The 26,364-nt window shown below is 41.6% G+C and overlaps 2 protein-coding genes across 3 annotated transcripts in view; one reads left to right on the top strand and one right to left on the bottom strand.

Annotated features, from left to right (window-relative positions):
- Positions 1-20,464, top strand: part of PYGB (glycogen phosphorylase B) — an 85,933-nt gene extending 65,469 nt beyond the window's left edge. Inside the window, exons 15-20 of the mRNA XM_020987329.2 lie at positions 386-444; positions 7,236-7,377; positions 9,971-10,178; positions 12,114-12,248; positions 13,931-13,997; positions 17,275-20,464. Coding sequence (XP_020842988.1) covers positions 386-444; positions 7,236-7,377; positions 9,971-10,178; positions 12,114-12,248; positions 13,931-13,997; positions 17,275-17,427 — 764 coding nt within the window. The 3' untranslated portion in view covers positions 17,428-20,464. The remainder of the gene's footprint in view (positions 1-385; positions 445-7,235; positions 7,378-9,970; positions 10,179-12,113; positions 12,249-13,930; positions 13,998-17,274) is intronic.
- A 1,892-nt stretch (positions 20,465-22,356) lies between these two features.
- Positions 22,357-26,364, bottom strand: part of ABHD12 (abhydrolase domain containing 12, lysophospholipase) — a 137,197-nt gene continuing 133,189 nt past the window's right edge. For both annotated transcript variants that reach the window (XM_020987356.2, XM_020987350.2), the window contains exons 12-13: positions 26,169-26,296; positions 22,357-24,092 (exon numbers count right to left, since the gene is read on the bottom strand). In XM_020987356.2, the coding sequence (XP_020843015.1) occupies positions 24,041-24,092; positions 26,169-26,296 (180 nt within the window). In that variant the 3' untranslated portion in view covers positions 22,357-24,040. The remainder of the gene's footprint in view (positions 24,093-26,168; positions 26,297-26,364) is intronic.

Below are 26,364 nucleotides of genomic sequence, written 5' to 3'. Positions count from 1 at the left end.
GTTGTTAAAATGATCCACTCAGAAAAATTGCACCTATAATTTGTATTCTTGGTGGCTGTTTTTATGTTTATCTCTTAAATATTAACAATTGTTAATAACCTCGATTGTACACAGGAAAAAAAAGGAAATGAGCATACTTTTCACTAATGGAGAAGAAAATTATTTTTCTGAGCAAGTTAAGTTGCAATTACTGTGCCATATTTTATGTTTCATCTATATGGAAGAACTATCCTTTCTTCTCTAGTCATATCATTTTGATGTTTTCCTCTGTTGTTAGATATTTAAAGTATGTTGGAGTGAAGAAAGGGCTTTATCAATCAGGTGTAACATGAAATGATTTTTTAAAGTAATTGTCCCACTTTAACCTTCTTTGTTAACCCCGTAGGAATAAGGAAAGACCCAGGCAAATCCTTTGTACCAAGGACTGTCATGATTGGGGGAAAGGTAAGGTGTCTTTCTTATAGATTCCTAAATATATGTTAGTAGAATTTGTACGTTTTTGTGTCCGTGATGGAAAGATTATAATCCTTTTGAATGTTAGTTGGATAACTTGTCTGTGCAGTATCTACTACCTTAGTAGATGTTCTCCTAGAGTTACTGTGGCTAAAAAATTTGTCTTCCAGTGCATCTTAGTGACTTCTATATCATTGAACCTGAAAGTCTATTAAACTTCGCCCAGTTATTTTTCAGTCAGATTTCTTTCTAGGCAAACTATCCCTACCTTATTCTTGTGAAATGAATTTTTTGCACCCGAGTATACATTGATCTCTCTTAAATTTCCTCTTTCATTGGACTTAACGCTAGAGACCATCAAGCTCTTTTTGAATACTCGCTTATCTATTGTGTTCTTTGTCCTTCCTAGCTTTATGTTTATTCACTTGTTTCACAGGTGTGCCCTAGTGGTCTTTTCCCCCCTCATAATGTCTTTATCCAAGTCACTGAATAGTAAACAGCCAAGCACAGATGCCTTGGGCACTCCATGAGAGGCCCCTTGGCGAGGTGACATCAAGCCCTTCGTGAATGCTCTTTATGTATCATTTAGGTAGCTCCAGCTTTGCTCCAGGTATTTCTCCATCTTTTCCTGCAGGAATAGTATGAAGGCCTTTGTCATATACTTTGTAGGAGGCAGTGTGGTTTAGAGGAAAGGCTGCTAAATTTAAGAGGCCCAGGACCTGCATTCAAATCCTGGCTTTTTGCCTTTCTACTTAGGTGACTTTGGGAGAGCCATTTACCCTTTTTGGGCCTCAGTTTCCTCATGTTTAAAATGTAGGGATTAGACTAAATCCTTTGATCTTTAGACTGCTAAGAGCACAGAGACCAGATGGGGATCTCATTGGAATAGGAAACTTGTATATAAGGAGGTCAGCATCTCTTAGTTGTGTAGAGTAGTGAGAGGTTAAATGCCCATGGTCTCCCAGCCAGGATGTGTTAGAGGGAAGGCTTGAATCCAGGTCTTCCTGGCTTTGAGGCAGCCTTCTATCCATTACACCACAGGGCTTCTCTGTCAGTCTTGTAACCCTGTCAAGAAAGGAAATGAAATTAGGCTGTCTTGGCTGGTTTTTTGATAAAACCATGCTCATTATTAATGATCACTCTATTTCTGTAGGTTCATTCACCATCCCTTTAATAACACTTTATACAATATCAGCAGGCATAAAAATTAAGTTAAGTTTTGTATCCTATGTTCAGTTTCCTTTTTTGAACATCAACACATTTATCCAAGACAGCTTTGAAGCACTTGTGATGAAAAATGCTGTCTATCTCCAGAGAAAGAACTGATGGAGTCTGAATACAAATTGAAGCATACTTTTAATTTTTTTCTTGGGTTTTTATTTTTTTAATTTTTTTAAATTTTATTTTAACTTTTTAAATTTAATTTAATTTTGTTTTTATTTTTATTTTGGTCTGTGTTTTCTTTTATAACATGACTAACATGGAAATATGTTTTGCATAATTATACATGTATAAACTATATCAAATTGCTTACCTTCTCAATAAGGGAGGGTGGAGAGGGAGGGAGAGAATTTGGAATTCAGTTTTTAAAATGTTGAAAATTGTTTTTACATGTAATTGGGGGAAAATAAAATATTAAATTTAAAAAGGAAAGCACCATGTTTGCTCTTCTCCAGTCCCAAGAGGCAGTGATTCTTTTGTTTTCTGTGACCTTCCAAGGATCATTAACTGATTGCTAGGTTGGAAATGATGGGACCCTCAGGGGAAGGAGATGTGACCATGCCCTCTTAGAGTTTCTGGTAAAGACATTGTTTTGACAGGTACTCTAGATTTGGGAAGAGCAAATTTTAAAAAATTCAGAGGAAAGATAGGCAAGATCTCATTAATTAAAATTCTTAAGATCATAGATTTAGCACTGGATGGGACCTCAGAGGCATCTAACCCAATCCCCCCCCCATTTTACAGATGAGGGAAGTTCACTGACTTACCAGAGATGACACAAATAGCAAGCATCTTCAGAGGAAGTCAGGCTAGGAAGATGTGAGATTCTAAAGACACAGAAGGGCAATTCTAATGAGAGGGAAAAGAGAATGTTGTTTAAAGATATAGATATGGATATATAGTTAATTCATTGTGTGCCAGGCTAATTGAACCACCATTACCACTACCTTGACCACCATCTTCCCTCAGACCTCAGTGGAAATAGCCTGAAGCCCTGAGTCCAAGAGCATTGTGAATAGTAGTGATAGTGATGGGGTATGGGCCCAAAGTGAGACCTTTGTCTTGGGCTCCATTTGTCTATGGGCTCTGTTTGTCTATGGGCCTATGAGTCTTTGGACTGTTCTTGAATTCTCCCACTTGATCAAGGAGATCTCTGGCGTTCCCTTGAGGCCGTGATTCCATTGTTTTGCCTACACCTAATGCCACAATTCTGTTATCCTTGACCTAGCCTGGCCCTTTATTTTGGCTACACCCAATCCCCCCAATTACCTAGCCTGGCCCTCCATTGTCTTGCCTCCCTATGGCCCCAGGCCACTTCCTACCGAGGTTCCACCTAGACTCCATTTCCCTGGAATTGTTACCTCCTAGACTATTTGGCCACTCCTGGATCCCTCCCACAGTCTTTCTGTATATAAGGTCCATCTTGTCTCCATTAAGATGCTGGGGTTCTTATAATCTAGCCACTGCTCAGATTTTCACAATCTAGCCAATAGTGCATAGATGCTGAGATTCATTAAGAGTCTGGCTAATATGGCGAATCTTCAATAAACCTTGTTTTTGGCTAAAAGAAGGCTTGGATTGAATTCTTTTGGGCAGGACCTGAGTGTCGCGATTTTGGGATTTCAGGACCTCTAACCTCTAGACCTCATCAATAGTATCCCCTAAATCACCAGAAATGTTTCCAGACCAGCCTTTGTAGCTGTCTTGGAGGAGAGAAATCATTGTGGAAAAGGGACACCTCTTTCCTTCCCACCAGCAACAACTACAACAGTCAGATGAACACAGAAGTCCAGGGAGCTGCCACCCCTCTGCCTCCCAGACTACCTGTCCTGCTTCTAGGCCCAGCCCTCACAGCCTTCATTCTGGGAGGCAACTCTAGGATCTGAGAAAGTTCTTGCTACCAAAGTCCTTGAGCCTGTCAAATGGTTAAGCATCAGAAAGTGATGTAATTTTATCAGTGAAAATGATGTTAATGAAGAAGCACTACCATCTTGTATCCGACCTTTCCATCTGATTTGCAGCTGAAACCTTCCATATGGGTTGTCTCCACTCTTAGAATGTGAGTTCTTTGAGAGCAGGGCTTTCTTACTTTTCTCTGGGTGTCCCTAGCTCTTAGCACAGTGCTTTGCAAATGGCAAGCATTTATTAAATACTTTGTTCAGTCATTCAGCAACCAGCCAGAGGCCTGCCAAAGTCTCTTGTAGCTGATCTGTGATAGTTTCTCAGTAATCATAATTGTGCATTTTTTAAAGGCCTCAGCATGTTGTTCACGTGAATCATATGTGGACCTGGTGACTTTATAGAAATAGGATATTAGCATCTCTGCCAGTTTTTGTCTCCTGGATTTATAATTCAGGATGGTAACTTAAAAAAAATTTTAAATGCACCTTGCCGTCCTTTTTTTACTCCTACTTTTACAGTCAGAGGAAGGAGGCTTTTGAAAAAACTTCTGATAGAGGAATCCTACCCTGTAATTTCTTAACAGCCACCATGTCACACACATAAACAATGGCAGGACACTGTGGCCATGCAGTTAGTTTTAGGACTGGCTTACTCACTTTTTTTTACCCATGGATAGCTAGCTTAGGGTGATCAAGCCTGGGCTATTTATTTGCTTACTATACCACAGACATTCAGATCATTTAACCCAGAGCAAATACTACTCTCTTTGCTCTTTGTTATTTACCCCCCTAAATTCCTCTGATTAAATCATTGGCAGATGCTTACTATAGCATTCTTAGAATTCAGTCATCCCTTTCTCTTCAGTATTTGGAAAATGGACACAAAGTATAGGGTGTGGCTATCTTATCAGTTGGAAATTAAGCTGTATTTGGCCTTTAATCCATCTTTTTATATTTTTAAATGTGTATAGTACTTAGGTTATATAATATAAGCTATTTCAGGAATGCTTAGTGGACTAAAATAGAGATTACAAATACACTTACTGGTTCTGCAAACTTCTGATACACTTTGTATCCATGCATAAAATAAATACAGCCTTCTACCAGTTTTGTAATCAAAGAACATAGGGAAAGTATCCCTTAAAAGCATAGCACTTCATGAAAAGCTATATAGCCTTGAAAGATGCCAATTTAAGGAGGTCTTACTTGATGTCATTGGACTCTGAAATCTGCAGTCCTTTTTTTCCCTGAGATTCTTAAGCGGGTTGTTAGAATTTGAGGGTACCAGTGTAGGTGACGTGATTTGTTGTTTGACACAATGTAATGGCTTGGATGAGCATCCTGTAGGCTGTTAAGTGTATTAAATAGTCAGCATTTCTGTGAGGTTGTTCTTTGTAGTATTGTTTCAGTTTATTAGATATTTGGGTGCCATGACATTAAGGCATTTTGGTAGATTGTGCATTGAATAAAAAATAAAAATAATGTAGCCCTCAGCTCTTGGAGCTAATGTTGTGATGAAGGAAAGGGAGGAAAGCAAGTAATCCTTTGTAAGCTCCTGCCATGTGCCAGGCACTGTGCTAAGCACTTTATACATATATTGCAAGTACACAAGCAGCCATCACACAAAGGAGAATATAGATGCTGTAAGCTCTGGTGGCTTACATCTATTTAGAGGGGAAGAAGTAGGCTAATGGTGGAGGTGGCATTTGAGGGGCTCTGGATGAGTGGGATTTCAGCAGCTGGAGATTGGGATAGAGAAAGGGCATTCTAGCAAGAGGGAGCAAAAACAGGGAAAACAGAAGGCACGTTTGGGAGTCAGGGAATAATAGTTGGCCTGGAATGTAGAATATTTGGATGTAGCAGGAGGCAAGAGTGGATGAAAGCCTAATTGTGGAGGCTAACCAATTGTGACTCTACTCTGGGGGCCATGTTGCTTTAGCAGTGGTGTGCAGGATGCTTTGTAATTGAGAGAGAATTGAGGCAGGGAGATCAATTAGAAAAGCATTGCCAGAGCCCAGATGAGAGAGAGTGAGACCTTGGCATTAGTGTAATGGTGGTGGGAGTTTTTTTTAATTTATTTTATTTATTTTATTTATTTTTTAGGCAGTTGGAGTTCAGTGACTTGCCCAGGGTCACACAGCTAGTAAGTGTCAAGTGTTTGGTCTGAGGCCAGATATGAGCTCAGGTCCTCCTGACTTCAGGGCTGGTGCTCTATCTGCTGCACCATCTAGCTGCCCCAGGAGTTTTTTGAAAAGACAGATAAATATTAACATTTATCTTTTAAAGTTCACAAAGTACTTTCTATACCTTATGTCATTTGAACCTCTCTGTAGTTCTGTGAATTAGGTAACTTCTTATTATTTTAGCCTCATTTTGCAAAGGAAGAAAATAAGGCTCAGAGCAATCAAGTGCTTTGTCCTTTGTTACACAGCTAGCAGTGTCAGACCTTGAACCCAGGTCTTCCTGATTCAGTAAGATCATTGCTTGATATGATAAGTTTAGTTTGGTGGCTTTTTGTTTACTCTGTGGCCTGGGAAGCCTGATGGCCTCCTGTTTGTTTGTTTGTTTGTCTCCCTTTCTTATCTTTCCAAACGCCTAAAGGGAATTCATGAGGGAGAGAAAACAAATTGGATGAACCAATGTGAAGAACTTGATCTTCCCTGAGAAGTATGAGATCGTGTTTAAAGACAATTAGTTAAGATCAACAAGTGGCTGTTCATATGTGTTTTTGAAGGTTTACAGTATGTAGTACGTTGAAGTATTGGATTTATCTTTCAAATAACTGTAGGTCTGGAGTAGCTTGATAGAAATCCTATGAGCCTCATCACTAAGAAGTTGCCTCACTTTTACCTCAAGAAATGCAAAACTCTTTCTGTGTGGATATTTGTATCCAGTAATCAGTGAACATTTATAAGCACTTTTTATGTGCTGGGCACTGTGCTGAGCATTAGGCAAAAGACAGTCTCTGCCCTTGAGGAACTTACAATCTAATGGAAAGAAACAACATAACCAGTATGTACAGCAAGTTACGTACAGGATAAGTAGAAAATAATCGATAGAGGGAAGGTACTAGAAATAAGATTGCTTGGGAAATGCTTGGATGTAGAAGCAGCATATGATGAGATTAGGAGTGTGAAGTAATCAGTGGTTTCTTAAGTATTCAGATTGAACTGGAATTGAGAGGTTCAGAAGACTGAGTACTTCAGTCTTTTTTTAAGAGCCATTGCTGATCGGTTTTGGATGAGTTTGAGAAAAAGGAACCCCAATCTATACTGTCTCCTGGAATAAGGAAAAGAGGAGGATGTGGTATCATTTTCCTTTGAAAAATGTAAACCATTACTGTAATAAATGGTGCCCATTAGTTATGTGTACCAGCACACTTATTGGCTGTTTTCAAATGCAGAAATTTTGGCTGGTTCAGGCTATAAATTCTTATCATAGAAGTTGAGTGATAACATGAGATGATTTCATGAGGGCATCCTTAATGTTTCAGTTAATTTCAGTAGCAGTTTATAATAACTCTCCTACAAGAGAAAAGTATTAGTTTGTGAGCATTTATCCTGATAAACTAATAATACTGTTTTCTTATTTTTCTCATTCATAAGTGACCTCTAGCCTTCCATGTATTTTTATATCTATCTGATCATTTTCTGTTTGCAGGCTGCTCCTGGTTATCACATGGCTAAGATGATCATCAAGTTGGTTACATCCATTGGTAATGTCGTCAATCAGGATCCAGTTGTAGGAGACAGGCTTAAAGTGATCTTCTTAGAGAATTATCGAGTCTCCTTCGCTGAAAAAGGTAGAACTTGGAAAACTTCACTTGATATATATGTATATATGGCCTCTGGTTCTGTTGGAAACAACTTATATTCATATGCTCTTTCCTTCTGCTTCCTGCTGGCAACTGTCATATGGAGTCGAGACTCTGGTCTGTGCAATGCTTGTGTTTTCCTTAGAACAAAGTAACTTTTGATTAAACTTGATTACCCTTATTCTTCCGGTAGAGGGGTATTTTCTAGGCCTTTGAATGCTAAGGGTGAAAGGCTAAGCATTAGCTATTCCCTAGTCTACCATGAAAGAACTTCACCCTAGGAATTAAAGTTATGTACTCAACTAGCAGATTCGGCATGACCGAGAAGGACATTAGCATTTTAAGGTTAGTATTGTCTCTGAGTCAGTAAACATTTATGAAGCATCCTATGTGCCAGGCACTGTGCTGTGTGCTGGGAATACAAAGTAGACCAGAGCTCCCAAGGAGCTCTCAGTCCGGTCAGGGAGCTCACACGCAAACAACTAGGTACAAACAAGCTCTGTCCTGGATAAATTGGAAACAATCAAGAAGGAAGGCACTAGAATTAAGAAGAACTGGGAAGGGCTTCCTGTCCAAGATGGACTTTTATCTGGGGCTTGCATGAAGCCAGGGAAGCCAGGACGCAGAGGTGAGGAAGGAGAACTTGACAGGCATCTTCAGGCTGTCTTAGCACTGCCTTCCCCTTATCGCATGGCTTTTTTTTCCCTGTCTCTCACCCTTCAAGCTCATCCCTTACTTCTCCTTTCCCTCCTCTCTGAATTTTCCCCAGTTTTTCTTCCCCCACCCCTCTCTACCTTTCCCCTCTTCCCCCTCCCCACCCCCAGTCTTTGATTTTAGTCTCTCTCTGTTGGACCTGTGTAGCTAGTGTCCCTCCCCATGGGAAGAAGCCGAGATCAAAGGCAATACGGCAGTCGTGTGCCTAACAGCTTTGAGTTGTTATAATTTATTTCATACTGAATGGAAACTTACTAAAATATTCTCCTCCTCTTAGAATTCAGGAATGGAAAACTCAGTCAGGTCTGACCTGGCTTGCTTTATATATAGACAAGCCATACTGCTTCTTACCAAGAAAACGTATTTAACATATGGGACGGCACTTCGTTTTGCAGAGTTCTTTGAAATCCCTCTCGTTCCTTCTTTATAACCTCCCCTGAGGTTAGTGTAACTGCTTTTGACTTTTCACAGAGATTAGATGCTTCTTTTCTTCTTACAGCATCTGGCCTCACCTTCTAATTCCGGCAGCCACTAGTAGTGGTTCTTATGTGTCAGCAACTGGAGATTGAAGGAGTGTTGAAAATTTTGACATTTCTCTTATGAGCTATTGCAGGAATGTGCATCAGGTGTATACCTGCTGACCTTGAATACCCTTCCAAACTTCTTCCAGGTTGATGAAGGCTCTAGATCTCAAATGTAAATCCTAATTTTCCTAATACGAAGACAGATATTTGGCAGGCAGATGACTTGCACCATCCAGTAAGGAGTTGAGCTGGGGTTTGAATTCCCAGAATTCTTAAGTTATCCCAGGTGCTTCACTTGGCTATAAGCTCACTAAGTATAAGCTGCTAGTTGCAATTTTGCAGGCTCCCTAAATAAAGGAATGCATTCAGATTATGAACTAATCTCTCTAATTTTTCCCTCTTTCAATTCTCCTGTGTCTGTCTCTACTTTATATAGTAGTAAATGTACTGGCAATCCTATATATAAAATGGTAGTAGTAATAATTTAGGATTCAGAGTTCTGCCTAAATATTCTTTTATTCTTCACATAACTCTCTAAATAGTAATATTAATGATTCATCATAATGTTCTCAAAGAAACTTCTTAGGGAAGCTCTTGGATGTAGTCTTACTTGCACCGTTAGGAATGAGTGTGATTCTTCCATGTCTTACAAACCTGGCTTTTTCTCCTTTGAGGAAGGGCTGGACTTGGCTGTTCTTCATATCAAAATCACCAGTAATACAGTGAAGAGCAGTGATACATCATAAACTACTCCCTTTGTCTTTCTGCTTGTCAAACTTGAATAGCAATGACATCAGACTAAGATGTCTTACTGGGGAAGACAAAAGGCCAAAAGAACAATTCTTACCAGCATGTTGGGGAGAAACTGTAAGGTAGAGTGAGCTATTCTATCATCTAGATCGTGGAAAATTCTAATTAAGAGCACTCTTGGGATCAACTGCAAGATCTGATGCTAACTCTGTAGCCGCCACATCATGGAAAATGCCAATGAACAAAAACTATTCTGTGTTGGACTGGCATCTCTCCCTGCGTCCCCTTTGTATTTCCTTAGTATCGCTCTACTAAGGAATGTTATCTTATATTATCTATTTAAATGGGCCCTCTGGGCATATGGGAATCCACTTTTTTTTTACATTTTTGCTGATGGACTAAAAAGCTTTAGAAATCTAGTTCCCTCTAAAAACTAAGGAAATAAGTTCTTCTTGGTCAGCATTGGTTGTGATAGATTATTTCTCTGGCAGACCTAGGAGTGACTGATAAACTAAGTTTGATAGAGCCAGGATTAAAACATGGCTGAATAACTCATCTTGTTTTATGTTGCCCTTTTCCATCTCATCTCATAGTGATCCCTTCAGCTGACCTGTCACAGCAAATCTCCACAGCTGGCACAGAGGCCTCAGGCACAGGGAACATGAAATTTATGGTGAATGGAGCCCTCACTATTGGAACCATGGATGGTGCTAATGTGGAGATGGCTGAAGAGGCTGGGGAAGAGAATCTTTTCATCTTTGGTATGAGGGTGGAAGATGTGGAGGCCATGGACAAGAAAGGGTATGTGCATCTCCATTGCTTAGTAATTTTTCCTCTGTCTTCTTTTATTTGTTCCATAAAACATGGCATCTTTCTAGGTCATTGGTGCAGCTGGATACTACTCGAGCTTGAGAATGAAATTTTACCAACAATAAGTTCCTGCTTGCAGTGCACTGTGTTTGGTCATTGGAGAAGAGACAGTTTAGATAAGGGATAGTCTCTGTTCTCATGGAGCCAACATTGTCTAAGGATAGAGTGCATGTACAGGCAAATACTATCAATAATGCCATGTGATGAGCACTTTAGACACATGTGAAACAACGTGTTTTGTAGAGTTTGCGTGGGAAAAGGTTGTTACCAGTGGGGAGGAATCAGAGAAGATTTATGAAGGAGGTGGCATTTGAGTTAGATGGTACCCATCTAAAAGATGCATAGAATTCAACAGGTGAGGGAGGGGTAGGAGAATGCAGAGTATGTTTGCAGTACAGTTTGGGCAGAACATTGAATACATGGTAGGGAATAGAATATGACAATGAATGAATGAATGAATGAAATATAAATTTATTAAATACTTAGTGTGTGCCAAGTACAGTGCTTTGCTGGGCATAGGAGGACAAAATGGAGGACATTCCTTGCCTTCAAGGGGAAGGGAGGAAGCGGAGGGAAAAAGCATTTCTGTACCACCTACTATGTATCAGACACTGTGCTAAGAGTTTTATAAATATGTCATTTGTTCTTCCCAACAACCCTGGGAAGTAAGTGCTTTTATTACTCCCATTTTAAAGTTGAAAAACTGAGGCAAACAGAAGTTGAATGACTTGCCCAGAGTCACCAAGCTGGTAAATGTCTGAGGCTGGATTTGAACTCATGGCCTTCCTGACTTCAGGCCCAGTGCTTTATCCATTGTACCACCTAGCTGCCCCCAGAAGCTTACATTCTAATAGAGGGAGACAATAAATACAGGAGAGTGTTAGGGAGGGACATTTTAGTTTGGAAAGGTTTATTGATAGTGAGTGGAGCCTTAGTGGAGTGGATGGTCTTACATTTTCTAGTAGCAGTGGCAGGGTTGATGTGTTATTTTGATTTTGTTTCCATAGCAGGAAAGGGGTGGGGAGAGGGGGAAGACAGCTGGTGAAGAGATGGCCTGAGGAGTAATGGGAAACTCCTAAAACCAGTCTATCCCTATGCAGCAGGCCATCTGAGGAACTCAGCAGTAGGGACAATGAGTCCTAAAGGGAGCCAGGAGCTCTGTTTTCAGAGATGAAAGAGTTAAGTCCGTTGGGACATTGTATTGGGTAGAATTATGCCAAATTGTGTAGGGTCTTGACAGGCAGAAGAATTTGAACTTGGCTTAGTCTTTTAAGTGAATCCAGTAAAGGCTTTTGAGCAGAAGCAGCTTCACAGTAAGGCCATTCCCTCAGAGAGGAGCACAGTAAGACTTTGGAATAATATAAAAAATTATTACCTATGCAATATGTGGGGTTATCAGAGCTCCTGTTCCTTAGGTTCTGGTTAGAGTAAAGACCACAGTACATAAATATCACGAAGGAAACACAAATGTAGACACTTCCCCTTTCCCCCACATACAGCTAGCCCCTCGTGATTCCCCTCTGTCTGTGACTTTGCACTGTCAGCTCCGGGGGCTCAATACACTTTCCCCTCACCTCAGCCACCTAGAAGCTCTCCTTCCTGCAAGACTCAACTCAAGCACCCCTTCTTTGTGAAGCCTCATAGGACCATGGGACCTAATTAATAAAAGTTTGTTGTTTAATTGATAAAAGTTTGCAAGAGAGGAGGAAATACTGGTAAACATTGCATCATAAACCTTGTATGTTCACTTAGTAAAAGTTACTAGATTGAGGAAGAGATCTATATATATTTGGTCATGGGCCTGTCATCACTTACAATCTACTCATATGTCAACATCAGGAATATTTGTACTTACTTCCTCTGCAGGTACAATGCCAAAGAGTACTACGAGCGGATCCCGGAGCTGAAGCAAGTGATTGACCAGATCAGCGGTGGATTTTTCTCTCCTAAGGATCCTGACTGCTTCAAGGATATTGTGAACATGCTAATGCATCACGACAGGTAGAAAATTAGCTTTTGTTTCACACTTGTGTAGAAATTTCCTTGATTTGAAGTCCAATTATAACCCACTGAATGCAAAATATTTCTTTTTGTGTGTGTCTGTAGCTCATTCTATCTGTTTCAGCTTTTTTGTTTGTTTGTTTGTTTGTTTTTAGGCAGTTGGGGTTAAGTGACTTGCCCAGGGTCACACAGCTAGTAAGTGTCAGGTGTTTGGTCTGAGGTCGTATTTGTATCTGTTTTGACACTTAAAACTATTTGCCAGACACTGCGTAAACATTTTCAAATATTACCTTATTTGATCTTCATAACAACCCTGAGATAGAGGTGCTGTTATTATCCCTATTTTACAGTTGAGGAATCTTGGAAAAAAAAGAGGCTAAGTGACTTTCCCAGGGTCACACAGCTAGTAAGTGTATAAGGCTGACTTTGAACTCGAATTTTCCTTACTCCAGACCTAGTGCTCTATACTGTGCACCACCTAAAGATGAATTTTCATGAAAAAGCTTTATCTTTCCCTCCATCGTCTCTCCCTTCATACACACACACACACACACACACACACACACACACACACACACACACACACAAAATGTGATTTTGGAGGATGAGTAAATGTCAGTACACAGTTGTAGCTCTGAGAGAGGCAGAGCACTTGGTCCAGGGAATAAATGATCCAAGTTCCAGTTGAAGCTCTGTCTGTCTTGCACATAAACCCTCATAGATACAGCTTTTCCCCCTTTTCTTTCCCCTGCCTCCTCTCCTGTCCAGGTATGGGTTGTCTAGACACCTTACCTAAGTCAGAACACATCCTCTTCACTCCATTTCCTTATCTCTGAAATGGGGATTATTGCAACAGCTACCTGGCTACCCCAAAGGCTTATTATAAAGATGAGTTATAATAATATATGTAAATGTAATGACAACTGAATATAAATTTTGTTGAAATGAACTAAGGGCCTAATTATAAGCAGCAGCTTGAGTGTCTTAGCTTTAAACGCAGGGGCTCTTAATTTTTTTATGTCCTGGACCCCTTGTCAAAACAGTGTTTCTTTGAAAAAAAATTTTAATTGAAGGAAATGCTAAATTTCAGTTAGAGGTTAGTAAAAATAGAGATTTTGGGGCAGCTAGTGGCACAGTGGATAGAGCACTGGCCCTGGAGTCAGGAGGACCTGAGTTCAAATCCAGTCTCAGACACATAACACTCACTAGCTGTGTGACTCTGGGCAAGTCACTTAACCCCAGTTGCCTTGTCAAAAAAAAAAAAGATAAAAAAAATAGAGACTTAGATGCATGGACCCCCAAAATCTCTCCATAGACCAGGTCTGTGGACCCCAGCTAAAGAACCTTTGCTTTTAAAAATTGGAGGAGTGACCTTTGCTTTCTTTAATCCCTCCTAGAGGGAAAATTTTAGTCATGGTTTCCTCTAATTATGTAAAATTAATAGGTGGGGTAATGGAGTAGATAGGCTTCTAAGAAAGCATTAGTATGGTTTGTGTTATGTTGTACAGCCCAAATCTAAACCTGAGTATTAACTAGTAGTATTAGTGTTAAAAAATTCAAAGAACTGGATCTTTTCTGTCCATTCACCCATGTCCCTCTTATTGCAGAATAAAATTTCTCCTGAGTATTTTTTTTCATTTTGCCCAACTTTATTCCAATCACAGTCTATTTTCTGTTTTCAGGTTTAAAGTGTTTGCTGACTATGAAGCCTATATACAATGCCAAGCAAAAGTGGACCAGTTATATAGGGTAATACTGCATATGTCCTCTGAGAACTTAGGGGCATGAGATGCTCAGAAAGCCAGGTTTCCTCAGGCCAGCACAACCAAATATCGCAGTCTGTCAGGAGACGTTGCTGTGAGAGGTCTGGCCTGTGAGGCCCTTTGCCTAGTCTTCTGGCCAGTTACTGGCATCAAGGGCAGAAATAAACCATCTCTCTCTTGCTGTGTATTACTTTCATTTTCAAAAACGATTCTCTAAAATGATATTCTCACAACTAGATTGTAGCCCCCAAGTGGGGTTGCTAGAGCATTTAGAGAATGTTTCAGAGACTTGAGTTATATGATTGGGTGCAGATGATCAGCTTAACATGTTCCCTTCGAGATTGTAAATGCCAAAAGCTCTGCTTTCTGTACCTTGTTACTCTCTCCCTTGTCCATTCCGCTTGTAGTATCCATAGCAATGCGCAAACTCCCCCTCTAGTCCCCTGCAGCCCAGATCTCTTCTGTTCTTGGCATGGTTGTTAGCAGGGATTCTTTCTCTTAACTTGACTTTGAGCCCAACAGGGAGATTTGCCACATGTCCTTAGACTGAAGAGTTAGGATTGGGATAGTAAATACCTTAGCTGTTGGTCCTTGGACGAAAGGGAAGATGTTAATGCCAATATTCATCCTTAGAGCTTTGGTAGATATGTTGACAAGAGGTTATAGATACTGTACTGTAGTAGTGCTGGAAACCACTCTTTCCTAGTTCAGTTTGTGTATTGTCATTAGATTTTTTTGAGTAACTTGTACCACAAAGTAGCCATGAAAATAAGCATAAGGACATTTCCTGCTTTTACTTCTTATTAATTTACTGTTTTTGAAGTACTTGCTCTATTGCCAGCACTATGCCAGGAACTATAATTATACAAAAGAAAGAAGAAATGGTCTCTCTCCTCTTGAAATCTAATTAAGGAAGCAGATTTACGTACGTGAAGCTGCTAGAAAACAATTCAGGGCAGTGCTTGTGGCTGCAGAAATTCAGAGTAAAGGAGACGTCTTAAATTGCAGTTAATCTAAGAGAGCTGGTGAAGGAGGTAATCTGGGCCTCACACTTGGAATTTGGCCTGAGAAAAAGCATTTCTAGTAGGAAAAAAGCATGAGCAAAGACATAAAAGCAGGAATGGACTTGGGGAGTCAGAAAAAAAAATCTAGGCTAGTTAGATTGGACAGTGTACTTGGGGGAGTAGAGCAACCTGAGACTGGACACCTTTCCTGTTGGGCTTTTGGACAAGAGGACTTTGGGTTCCAGATTCAGGACTTCGAATTTGGCCCAGGCAGCAGTGGGAAGCTGCTCTCTGTTTTTTAGCGGGGAAGTGAGTGATATAACAGGTTAATTGGAAAGGACAGAAATTAGAGGGAAGGAGAACCAGTTAGGAAACAAATGCATCACCTGAGGTGATCAACACAAAATTCAGAATAGGCTCAATAGCAGTTGCTCTGCTACACCTTTCTATTCCCACTTGACTTATTTTATGTTATTGTCTAGTGGAAACTGCCATGATGGTTGCTATTCTCAGATTCTTTTTTCACTATTTTAGAGATCAGTAGAAGAAGCAAGTGAGATTGGGGAAGAGGAAGTGAGAATGGCATTGATAGATGGGAGTAAGTTCACAGTAGATAGGTAGGCCAGATGACTGCTGAAAGCCATTAAAATGACTGCCATGGGATTATGACACCATCCTGCTTTGTTTGCCATTCTCATATTCAGTGTCAGTCTTAACTGTGAAGTGTGAAGTTCAGTCACCAAGCACGTATTATGCACCTACTATATTCCAGGGCTGCGCTAAGCACCCGGAGATATGAAAGGCAAAATGTGACCTCTGATGTCAAGGACTTCACGTTCTAATGGGCGAGCAACATGTAAGCAGCCGTGTGCCTGCAAGGTTTTCATACACAGACACACACATACTTACGTGTGTGTGTGTGTATTTACACTCTTTTCTCTCTCTGAGAGAGAGTTGGTGGGAAGTAATCTCAGAAGGAAGAACCTCATAGACCATGTGTTCTAACCAAGAAAGAGTCTGCTCCATGACACAGTTGCCCAGGTCTTCTTTGGCCTCCTCTAGTGAGGAGGGTACCCATCACCTCCCCAAGGTGGCCCATTCCATTTTTATGGGTATCCCTTGCACCCAGCACTATGCCTAGCACATAGTAGGCTTGTTGGTTGGAGGGCTCTGGTTGGTAGAACGTTTTCTCTGCATGAACATAAAATCTGCCTTTTTGATGTCCACTTACTGCTCCTACTTATTCCTTCTGGATCCAAGAACAAATCGAACCCTTTGCCATGGCTGTCTGTCTAGTATCATGTGCTGTGTGTCTCTTAAGCCTTAGAGTTTTCCCCAGGACCTCCTTTACCTAGGTTACTTGGCTCACTACAACTGGTTTCTTAGCAGCAGAGGTTCTGGCTGCTTAGTGTCTTTCCTGGTCAGTCTCCCCAAGATTTAGAAATTGAAGTCAAGAGTTTAAAAAGCCCAACAGGTTGACATTTGGAATGAAAATGATTTAAAAACAATGTAGAGACAGTGAATGTGGAGTCTGACTGGATTTTGTGCTGGAATATTTTTTTTAATGTATGTCATATTTTGGGTGACAGTTTCTATTAAAAAATGCATGTCTTTTAAGTGTTTGCCGCTGCTTGCCGGCAGCCTTGTGTGCCATTAGATTCAGGGCCTCGTACTGACGTCAAGAAGCAGCAAGCTACACTTTTCCCTCCTGGGGGTGACCACAAACTGTACTTGTTGTCAGGGGGAAGCAGGATGGTGACGTGATCTTCTAGTAGGATCAGGCCCCAGAGTGGACCTAGCGAATAGTTTACTCAAGTCTCTCATCCCAAAGAAAGGTCCATCCCTTTGTATGGTAACATACAGACTTCACTATTTGTGGTTGCAGGAAATTGTTGTTGTTCAGTCATTTTTTAATTGTGTCTCACTCTTTAAGACTGACCTCACTTGGGAAAGATAGGGCATTTTAAGAGGTTTCTCCTGCCTGAGGTTTCCAGGTTCTGTTCCCAGTCCCTCTGCTGATAAAGCTAGACAAGCCAAGCATACTACTTCCATAGCAGTACATTTCCCTTTTAGGTCACCTTCCTGGGTTCATTCTTGGGGCCCATTTAGTAAATATAGGAGTTAGGGACTCCTCACTTCCCAGAAAACTGACTCGAGAGCTAGAATTACAGCTTGTGGGACCATTGTCAGGTATTGTATCTTTATAGCCATAGTCTCTCAGTACCGATGGGTTTTTCTAACTTCTCTTTTGTTCTGCAGAATCCCAAAGAGTGGACAAAGAAAGTCATCAAGAATATTGCTTGCTCTGGGAAGTTTTCCAGTGACCGGACAATCACTGAATACGCCAGGGAGATATGGGGTGTTGAACCCTCAGACGTGAAGATCCCACCCCCTAACGTCCCCAGGGAGTAGCATGGCCTGTCAGTGGGGCACTGTTGGGAACAGCAGTCTCATGGATTCAAGATGGAAGTGCTTCTGGTTTCTAGTTAACTTTGCACCGAATACAGTTTGCAGTCACTTTACCACCAGTGGGTGATCTTGTCTTTATAAAATAGTATTTCATAGAGAAGAAAGTGATGGTGGTGATGATGGTTTGAGGGAAAAGAATGAGGGCATGATTTATGCCTGTGCTTCCAAGTTAGTGAGGTAGCTTAGGTGCTGGGTGCTTTGGGAATTTGTGCCCCTTTCCTATTATTCCCCTTCCCCCCCCCAAAAAAAAGCAGCTTTGTGAAGAGAGGAGAAAACTCCTCAGTAAAATTAGCATTTGCTAGATAGTTAGATAGGTGGGATGGCTACTCTGCCAGCTCCGTCCTACTTGCTAGTATGCATGGTTCTTGGGGTGCTTGCCGTCCTGTCCCTCCCTCCAGAAGACTCATGCACTGTCTTCCAGCTGGTTTGGATTCTTTACTTCAAGCTGCTGGGACTCTGCCTTGCAATACCTGTTATTTGTATGAAAGTGGGCTTGATGAGACATGAGAATGTGCATTTCAGCAAAAGCTTTGGAAGTACATGTCACATGCAGCAGTGGTTGTCAGGCTCCTTTGAAAATCATCCAGGACTATTACAGTCCCCTTTGTCTCACACACACACACAGATAGACACACACACACACACACACACACACACACACGCACGCACGCACGCTCTCCTCCTCCCTCTCCCTGCCGCCGACCCTGTAGGATCGTGAAACCTTTAATATCTCCATATCATTTCATAGTCTACATAGCATTCTCTGTGTATAAATGAACAGGAGGGGAATAATTCTGTCTCTCAAGAATTGTTTTGATGTCCGGATTTTTTTTAAAGCCAACTCCATTGAAAAAAATCAAGGTCATGACTAGATAGAAAATAATGAGCATTTTTTGCTTTAAAAAAAAGTACTAAAAGGTGTACTTCTGGCCAAATGCCATGGTGCCAACATGTGAAGAAAGGTATTTAGCAGACCAGGGATATTTGGGGCTGTGAGGGAAGAAGGCCTTTTGCTAAGCAGGGTGGGGTCTGTTGTCTACAAAAATCACTCTTCTTTCCTGGACAGGTAGAACACTTTATTCCAGTGTCCAGCTCCCCCAGAAACCCAGATCCGTGGTTCTAGTCCAGTCCTCTTTGGACCTGAGTAGTGGTCATGTAACCTCTGTCATCAGGAAGGCATTACTGACTTCAGCTGCAATTTGCCTTAAAGATTGAGTTAGTAATGCTGGGTAGGGGTTTTAGAAATTAAACATTAATTAGCATTAAATATTCCCTACTTCCCAACTTTCCTTGTTTTCTACATCTCTTCCTAGTTGAAAGTGGACAAGGTGAGTCTATATTAGTCAGAAATACGTCCTTAGAACTTACCAAAGTGCAGGAAATTCTTACTTGTTCTTGCAGGTAAAACCTTTGCTATTGCCAAGTGCACAAATTCTCTCAGCATTGCCCTGTCATATCCTGCAAGTAAACAAAGATAGGTGTAGCTGTAGCTTCATGTGGGTTCTGGCCAGCAAGCGAATAAGGAAACGTGGAAGTCCCCTTGGTCCCCAAGTCACTGCTCTGGTGCAGCTACCAATCCTTTCTCTGGTAGTTTGCCCACATTTGGGTAGTTATAATCTAACATTTCCTAGACATGTCAAAAGTAGAACAAGATGAAGGACACAGCACTATGTGGTATAAACAGACTGTGTACATCTTTTAAGGACAAGACTATTTAACTGAAGGTTATCCTGGTTTTATTTTTTTTTCCAAGAAAAAATAATAAGGAACTGAAACTAGCTATGTTTTTTATTTCTTTCTTTACCAACTAAAAATGGTACTTTTTAGCTTACTATAAACAAGCTATTTGCCATGAATATATTAAACTTGTCTGAATACTATTGAGCCCCACCCAGACACCCATCAACTACTACCTGTTTCCATTGGGTGTACTGGAACACGTCTTATGCTTTGACTAAGGACAGTGCAAGTAGGACAAGTGCAAGTCCTGAGGACTCCCCGGATGAGGTAGCTGGCCCCCTAGCTCATGTTGGCTCACATTTTGGGCTTTTATCTAAACAAAATTTGCTTCTCCCCCAATCCATTTTCTGAGCAATTGGGCCATACCATGTGTTTTCCCATAGTGGAAAAGGAGATAAGGCTGAATGTTCTACCTTTTTCAAACTGAATATGAGGGGCCTTGATTTAGGTCCTATTCCTATTATTTGCTGCTCTCCACCACATTATAATAGAGTGGAATAAATAACTGAAAATTGGAGATATTGTGATTTGAAAGCAAATATGGGGTGTGTGTTTCTTTGTTGTTATATTTGCTGAGCCACCAAGACCAAAGCATTCTCTGTTGCTAGTGGAAGTATATTGTCCTGTTCAGTGAGAGGAGAGTAAGGGACAGGCCTCCCTGGCTATGGCAACACTCCAGAGTAGATCTGATACTGATTAATTTTCCAAAGTAGTGAAAGTCCACAAAGAAAAAGGTATGGGGAAAGCTATAGTTAACCTTTTTTGATCATTGGAAAGAGAACCAGTTATTTGGATCGAACTCGGATTTTAATTCCTTAAGTGTCAAGCTGTTATTCTTGGAGGCTTCCTTACTTGCATGTTGGGTGTATGGATAGCTGTTGCCTTACTGTCTCTCTATCTTTTTGTTTCTGAATAGCCATTTTAACAAGCTGGACCCTCAGTATGCTAGGCAATTGAGGTTTTCCTAATGGGGCATTTCCTTAGTCAGGAATGCCTGATGGGGAGTGTAGTTCCAGGAACTCACTGGGGTTGGTTCAGGAGGGAAATCAAACCCTGGCTTGGCCCTGGGGCAGAGTCCTAATGTTTTCCACTCTGACTACATTCAAACCTTTGTGTACACAGATTCTGTATTCCATGAAGCCAGCACTGTATGTGTAAAATCACTTGTCTGTAGTGGATCACTGTAACTATCCTTGTGTGTGAGAAACTGATTAAACAGTTATATCATTGGTTAATTGGACACATATTCTAGACTGCTTGTTTTTTTAAATGCATAATCAAAACCCTATTTGTTACATCAATGCCCTCTGTTCTCTCCTAACTGTTCTCAGACTCCACTACCAGTTCATCTGGGTTGTGCCTAGTAACCAGCAAAGCAGCCACAAAGGATTAATTAAGCATCCTTACCTGTTCCACTCCGGAGTCCAGCATAGCCAGCAATTGCCAGAGAAGAACACTGATTGAGGATAGCATATGCCTATTCATCATTGCTTTGGCTTAGTGACTACAGCTAAAAATTCACCCCTAGAGTTGGTAATGGAGGAAATTAGGTTGGGGAGAGGAGCAGCCCTACCTGAAGAAGCCAGGCTCATTCCCCTCTTCATGGAGAAGGCAGAATGCCATTGTAACTCAGGCTTAGTGGAGAATGAAGGTGTGCCACTGCTTTGTCACAAACATCAGTGGGGAAATGTGGAATTTAGCAGTGTTTAGTGTTAATTTCAGCCCTACTCCTGCTCCAGTCACGGTGGGGGAAGGGGGAGAGAAATTAACTCACATTTTTCTGAAAGCTGACATCCAGGGTGGTGAGGTGCCCACCTTTCAGTAATGCCCCTTCTGACATTCAGCCAAATGCCTATGGGATGCTGTGACAGTGGCTTGAAAACTAGTTATTCAAAGAGCCTCCTTGAGACTAAGGCATCGTTAAGTATTGTATAATGGTGGAAGAAAATATGCTGTGTCTGCAGTGGTGTTCATTCTGTTACAGTTCCCAGCCCCTCCCCTCCCAATACCTTTCTAACCCACCTTCACTTCAGTCCCTGTACATACTTGATAATGAAGGATGCTATGGGGACTCTAAAATGTGAAGCCTACAACTTGCCTTGTTCGCCTTGTTTTAAAATCGTTCACACAGCTGCAGGTTGAATCAAGAATTGCTCACAATATGAACTAGTGAAGTTTTTTGTATCCAAAGAAACCGAGCCCATTTAACACATGGAACAATTGATCTTTTGATTATTCAGGCTTTACTCAGATCTTGCTAGGAGCAGTAATGCCACAATGGTATCTTTATTTCTAAGAACAAAGCCCACCATGGACCTGGGTTGCTGACATATTGGTCCCCTCCTTCCCCCCAAATTACTGGCAAGCAGAGGTATAAGCATTCAGACTTGTGAAACTCAACCACACCATTCTGCATTCCGAATTAAAACTTCTCTGTGCTTTCTTGGTGAACATTAAGAATGCTAGTACATGACAAATGATAAGCCATCGTAGCCAAGAAAAAATTGTAGGAAATGCTAGGGTGTTTCTGGTTAATAGGTACATAGATCTGCAGAAATATAAAGCGGAAGTGACCTTAGAGAACATGTCCGTCCAACTTACTCACTTTATTTGTGCAGAAGTAGAGCCAGGCCCAGACCCCAGTGAGAGCTAGCTCCAGGCTGATGCTTTACGCTGATGTTTGTTAATGACTTTTCTTTCTCATCCCACTCCCATATACGGTTCATCAGTTCCCTAGGTCTAGTCAGTTGTCGCCACAACCTCTGTCCCCTTTTCTCTATTCACAGTCACGCTGTCTGTAGGACATGACTGTAACACAAGAATTACTTTAATTTAAATCCCCACGAGGTAGACTAGTGGTAGATTGATGCTTCTGGCCTGGAAATGGCTTGTACTGGGGCCCCCAAAATAAAATAAGCCCTCTTCCACACAAGTCCAGTGTGCTGATAGTAAATCAAGATTCAGGAACCCCACAGACACTAAAAGGGCCTAAGGAATTAAGCCTGTTCCCATGAGGTATTATAGCAGGTACTTTGGAACAACCCAGGGTGGGGAGGCCTAAGATAGAATGGAACCTAGAAATTAAACAGATGTGTATTTAACACTGAAGCACAAAATAGGCAGAGTCAGCAATGGAGTGATCCAAAGGCAACTTTATTAAAATTATGCATTTTTTTTCCTTTGAGAGATTTTACTTTAAAGTTCACTACACAATACTGGCCTAATGATTGGAACTGTAGGTGACAAACAAACAGTATCAGGTTCATGCTTTGGAGCATCTGATCTTTTGTTAATTGGGGAAGATTGACAACATTCTCATTTAAGGTTGAATTATATTTAATGGGTGTCTAATGAAAGCAACAGCATCTCATGGAATGTTGATTTGGTTGTACAAAAAAAGCCAAATGGTACATCTATCAGTGCAATAAATAACTCCAGTAAGTAGCATTTCAGTGGCACACAGCTCCTAAGTAACACGGGCCAAAACTAACTATACTCCATCTTTTTTACGGCATAAAATTCATTAAAAATAGACATTAGGCACCTGTAGCTAGAACTCCCCTGCATGCTTATGTGCTCATGCTACTCGATATACAACTGCAGGAATGGGCTTTCTGTGCCTAAGGCTACAAAGGTTTCACCTTGGGACCAGAAATGCAAAGACATGGAAACCTGATGTGCGATCTGGAATGTTCCTATCCCACTGCAGGACAGCCTTCCCCATAGAGAGTGGTCCTATGTATCTGAATTAGGGGACTGAGTCTTGCCTAAGGCCAGAGAAGGAAGACATCAGGAAACTCCATTCACATTCACTAGCCAAATTCTGCCCCAGCTTTTTTAAGTAGACAGCACTAAGCTGGGAAAACTCGCTCTGCCTTTAAATCTTGTAGCTAAAACCACAGAGCAAAGTAGTCTCACGGAAGTTGTTCAAGGTACAAACTTTTCTGCCTCAAAGTGCTTAGTGTGGTTGATTTTTCTAGTTTTGCAGAGAAAAAGGAAGACAGATCACCACCACTATTTTATTTTTAAATAAATGCTTAGTTTAGACTGAGGTTAGTTAAAAGGATGAGAGAGAGAAATGGAGGAGAAATGAATTGGGAGAAGTACAAATAATAATCACCATAATAAGTCTCGTGAATTAGCAAAAGTACCACCAAGAGAAGAGAATGGTGGCCATGGAGTGCAAGTATGCCTAGGGTGAGAAATAATAATAAACCATCCAAAGTTCATTATGGGTGTACTAGGGAGAGACAGGAAGAACCCTAAATAAATCCTTCATTTTCAAGTCTCCACCTACCACTCCCTTCAGTTAAGAGGTTGAAGTCCTTGTTTTGAGACAGCAAGAGTCCCTTTCGCCTTCTTGAGTAACAGTTGAACTTGTAGAAGTGAGTAGGGAACAAAGTCTCCATAATAAAAAAAAATAGCCACCAAAAAGCAAGACAGAAGCAGGATCAACCAAGTTATGGCAGGTCCACCGTGGCCAACGTATGCTTAAGAGAAAGCTCAAGTTGTGGGGTGGAGAGAAACCATGCCATCCGTCCCCTCTACATTTCCAAGAAAGGTTCACATTTTCAGCTACTTGGTGGGATCCTTGGGTCCCTCGGGCTCACACTGAGTTGCTCCCACTCCTACCAACTAATATCATTTTGAGTCCCCTCCATGGGCAAGCCTGATGACAAGCCAGGGTTCCTGAGCAATGTGGATGCTGGAGTGCTAGACTCGTCTGCTGCTGACGGTTTCCAGGATTGTGGACTGATCCAAAGGAAAAGAAAAGATCGGGGGGAAAGAGATCTTCATGCTTTCACGCAGCCAGTCCTCAGTGGTGCAGCTCATGATGATGCTCATGTTCTGGTTTTCCCAGGAATTCCCTAGACCAAAGGAAAACAGTCTATGAGACAAATACAAGGCAATCGAGTTCAGGTGTTAACCAGAAAAAAGGGAGCTGGTGACTAAGTACACAGAGCGCTGGCCTGGAGTCAGGGAGAGCTAAGTTCAAATGTCTGGCCTCAGACTCTGGGCAAGTCACTTAAACTCTGCCTTCCTGCTTCCTCAACTGTAAAATGGTGGTAATAATAGCACCTAGCTCACAGGGTCCTTAGCACAGTGCCTAGCACACAGCAGGAGCTTTTTAATGCTTCTTCCCTTCCCTTTTCAGGGTATGCCTCCATAAATAACATCACATGGGGCTGGATGGCAGCTAACAAAGAAATCCAGACTTCCATAAGAAATTACTTTGACTTTTGAAATCTTCAGACTCCTTACTGAACTGGTTTAAGCTTTAAATAAAATTCAAGCCCAGGATGTTCCACCTCTTCTGGAAACAAGTTCCAGGAAAATTTAAACCATAAAGGTCTGTGGGTCAAATGACCTATGTGTCAATGCTTCCTGGTAAGCTGATGAAGGGAGCTAGGGGAAGAGGAAATTTCATTTCCACTTTCTAGTTGTTACAGAGCATGAAGTTGCTTTAAAAAGGTACCAACCTCCACTGTTAGCTCTTTCCCTTGGGGGGACCCAGACAAAACAAGTCATTTCAAAAGTCAAATCAGAGCCAGCCTGAACAAACTTATCAAAAGCTTGCAGAACAGGCATAAGAAAGGGGAGGCTTCTGGGCTAAGACAAGGCACCTGAGACTTGTCTTTGGTCCCTTTGCCATCCCCCTTCTCTGCCAGCCCTGCAGCCTCAATCAGCTCTAGATTCTGTTCTGTTCTTTTTCACTGATGGCTCAGCATTTCTCTTGATCTATGTTCCGACCTCAGAACTGAATTTCTGTACCTGATACTGAGGCCAGCACACTGAGTGGACACGGGAATGTGGCCAGAGGGGAGCATCACATTTCAGGAAATGGCCTGAGGCCAGGAGGAAAGGCTGGCAAAGACAGCAAAAGAGGGAAAGGGCACCTACACTATCAAGTGTGGGCAGAAAGGCACATCCAGTCAGGGCTGAGAAGGAAACTAAAAACCTTGCATGTGGAGCAAGTGGCTAGATGGCTCAGTGGATAGAGCACTGGGCCTGGAGTCAAGCAAACCCGAGTTCAAATCCAACCTCAGACACAAGCTGTGTGACCCTGAGCAAGTCACTTAATCTCCATTTGCTTTAATCTATTGGAGAAGAAAATGGCAAGCCAAGAAAACCCCATGGACAGCACTGCCCACAGGGTCACAAAGTCAGACATGACTGAACACAATAAATGGGGAGGAAAGGAGCGGACAGCAGGAGGGAAGAAGGGAGAGGACAGGAGAGAGGGGAAGCAGGAAAGGAGAGGGAGTGAAACAAAACAGGGTAAGTCATTCTGGGAGTTGTTTGGATTAAATCTCTCCTCGCTCTTCTTCCTGAGTGCCAGACAGCCGCACACAGGCACTTCAGAGAGGACAAAAAAGGTACCCACTACAGGGATATCTCGCCCCAGTCATCAGGCCCCAATACCCCATGAAAACCTTAAATAATTATGTGTGGCGCTCACGCCACGAGGATCTTTGGGAGATCTCGCTGCTTGGATGTCTTTCACCCGCAGAGATGAAGTTCCATGGAAAGAACGCTCAACTGTCAGCCAGGAGGCCTTGGTTCTAGTCCCACTAACTAGCTGTGCTGTTTTATAGGGACTTCACAATCTCTACAGTTAGGAGTTTCCTCAGTTGTAAAATGGGGATTTTTCTCTCACAGAACTGCCATAGGGATCAAATGAGAGAGGGAACAATGTGAATCTATTATGGCTATAGTTATTTTAGTTATCATATATGAGAATCCGACAATGACATTCCAACACAATCACATTCCAAACAACAGAAAATATATTTTGCTAGTAACCGTACTACATACAACAGGCATGGCCCACTACACGCTGCCTCTTCCCTCTCCCTAGATGGGCTCCCACTGTTTTCTTTCTTGGCCTGGCTGCACCCTGAAGTCAACAGAGAAGAGACCTTATTGCAATTGTTTTCTCTCACCTCAATATCCGAGGTAGTTCAGGACTCTTGTATATGTACTTGTGTCTGTAGCCAAGGTCCCTATGAAACGGAACAAACTGGACTTTGAAGTCCCGGAAGCTCTGAGATGGTGCGGCGATGTTATAAAGCTGAGAACCGGAAAATGAGACAAGAGTAAGGCCACGACAGCACAGGAACTGAACTTGTAACATACCTG

The sequence above is a fragment of the Phascolarctos cinereus genome, unplaced genomic scaffold (genome assembly GCF_003287225.1).
Source record: "Phascolarctos cinereus isolate Bilbo 61053 unplaced genomic scaffold, phaCin_HiC Scaffold_2;HRSCAF=192, whole genome shotgun sequence".
In the NCBI taxonomy this organism is placed as follows: domain Eukaryota; kingdom Metazoa; phylum Chordata; class Mammalia; order Diprotodontia; family Phascolarctidae; genus Phascolarctos; species Phascolarctos cinereus.
The sequence above is the reverse complement of the archived record's forward strand: the minus strand, read 5'-3'. Positions and strand labels throughout refer to the sequence as shown.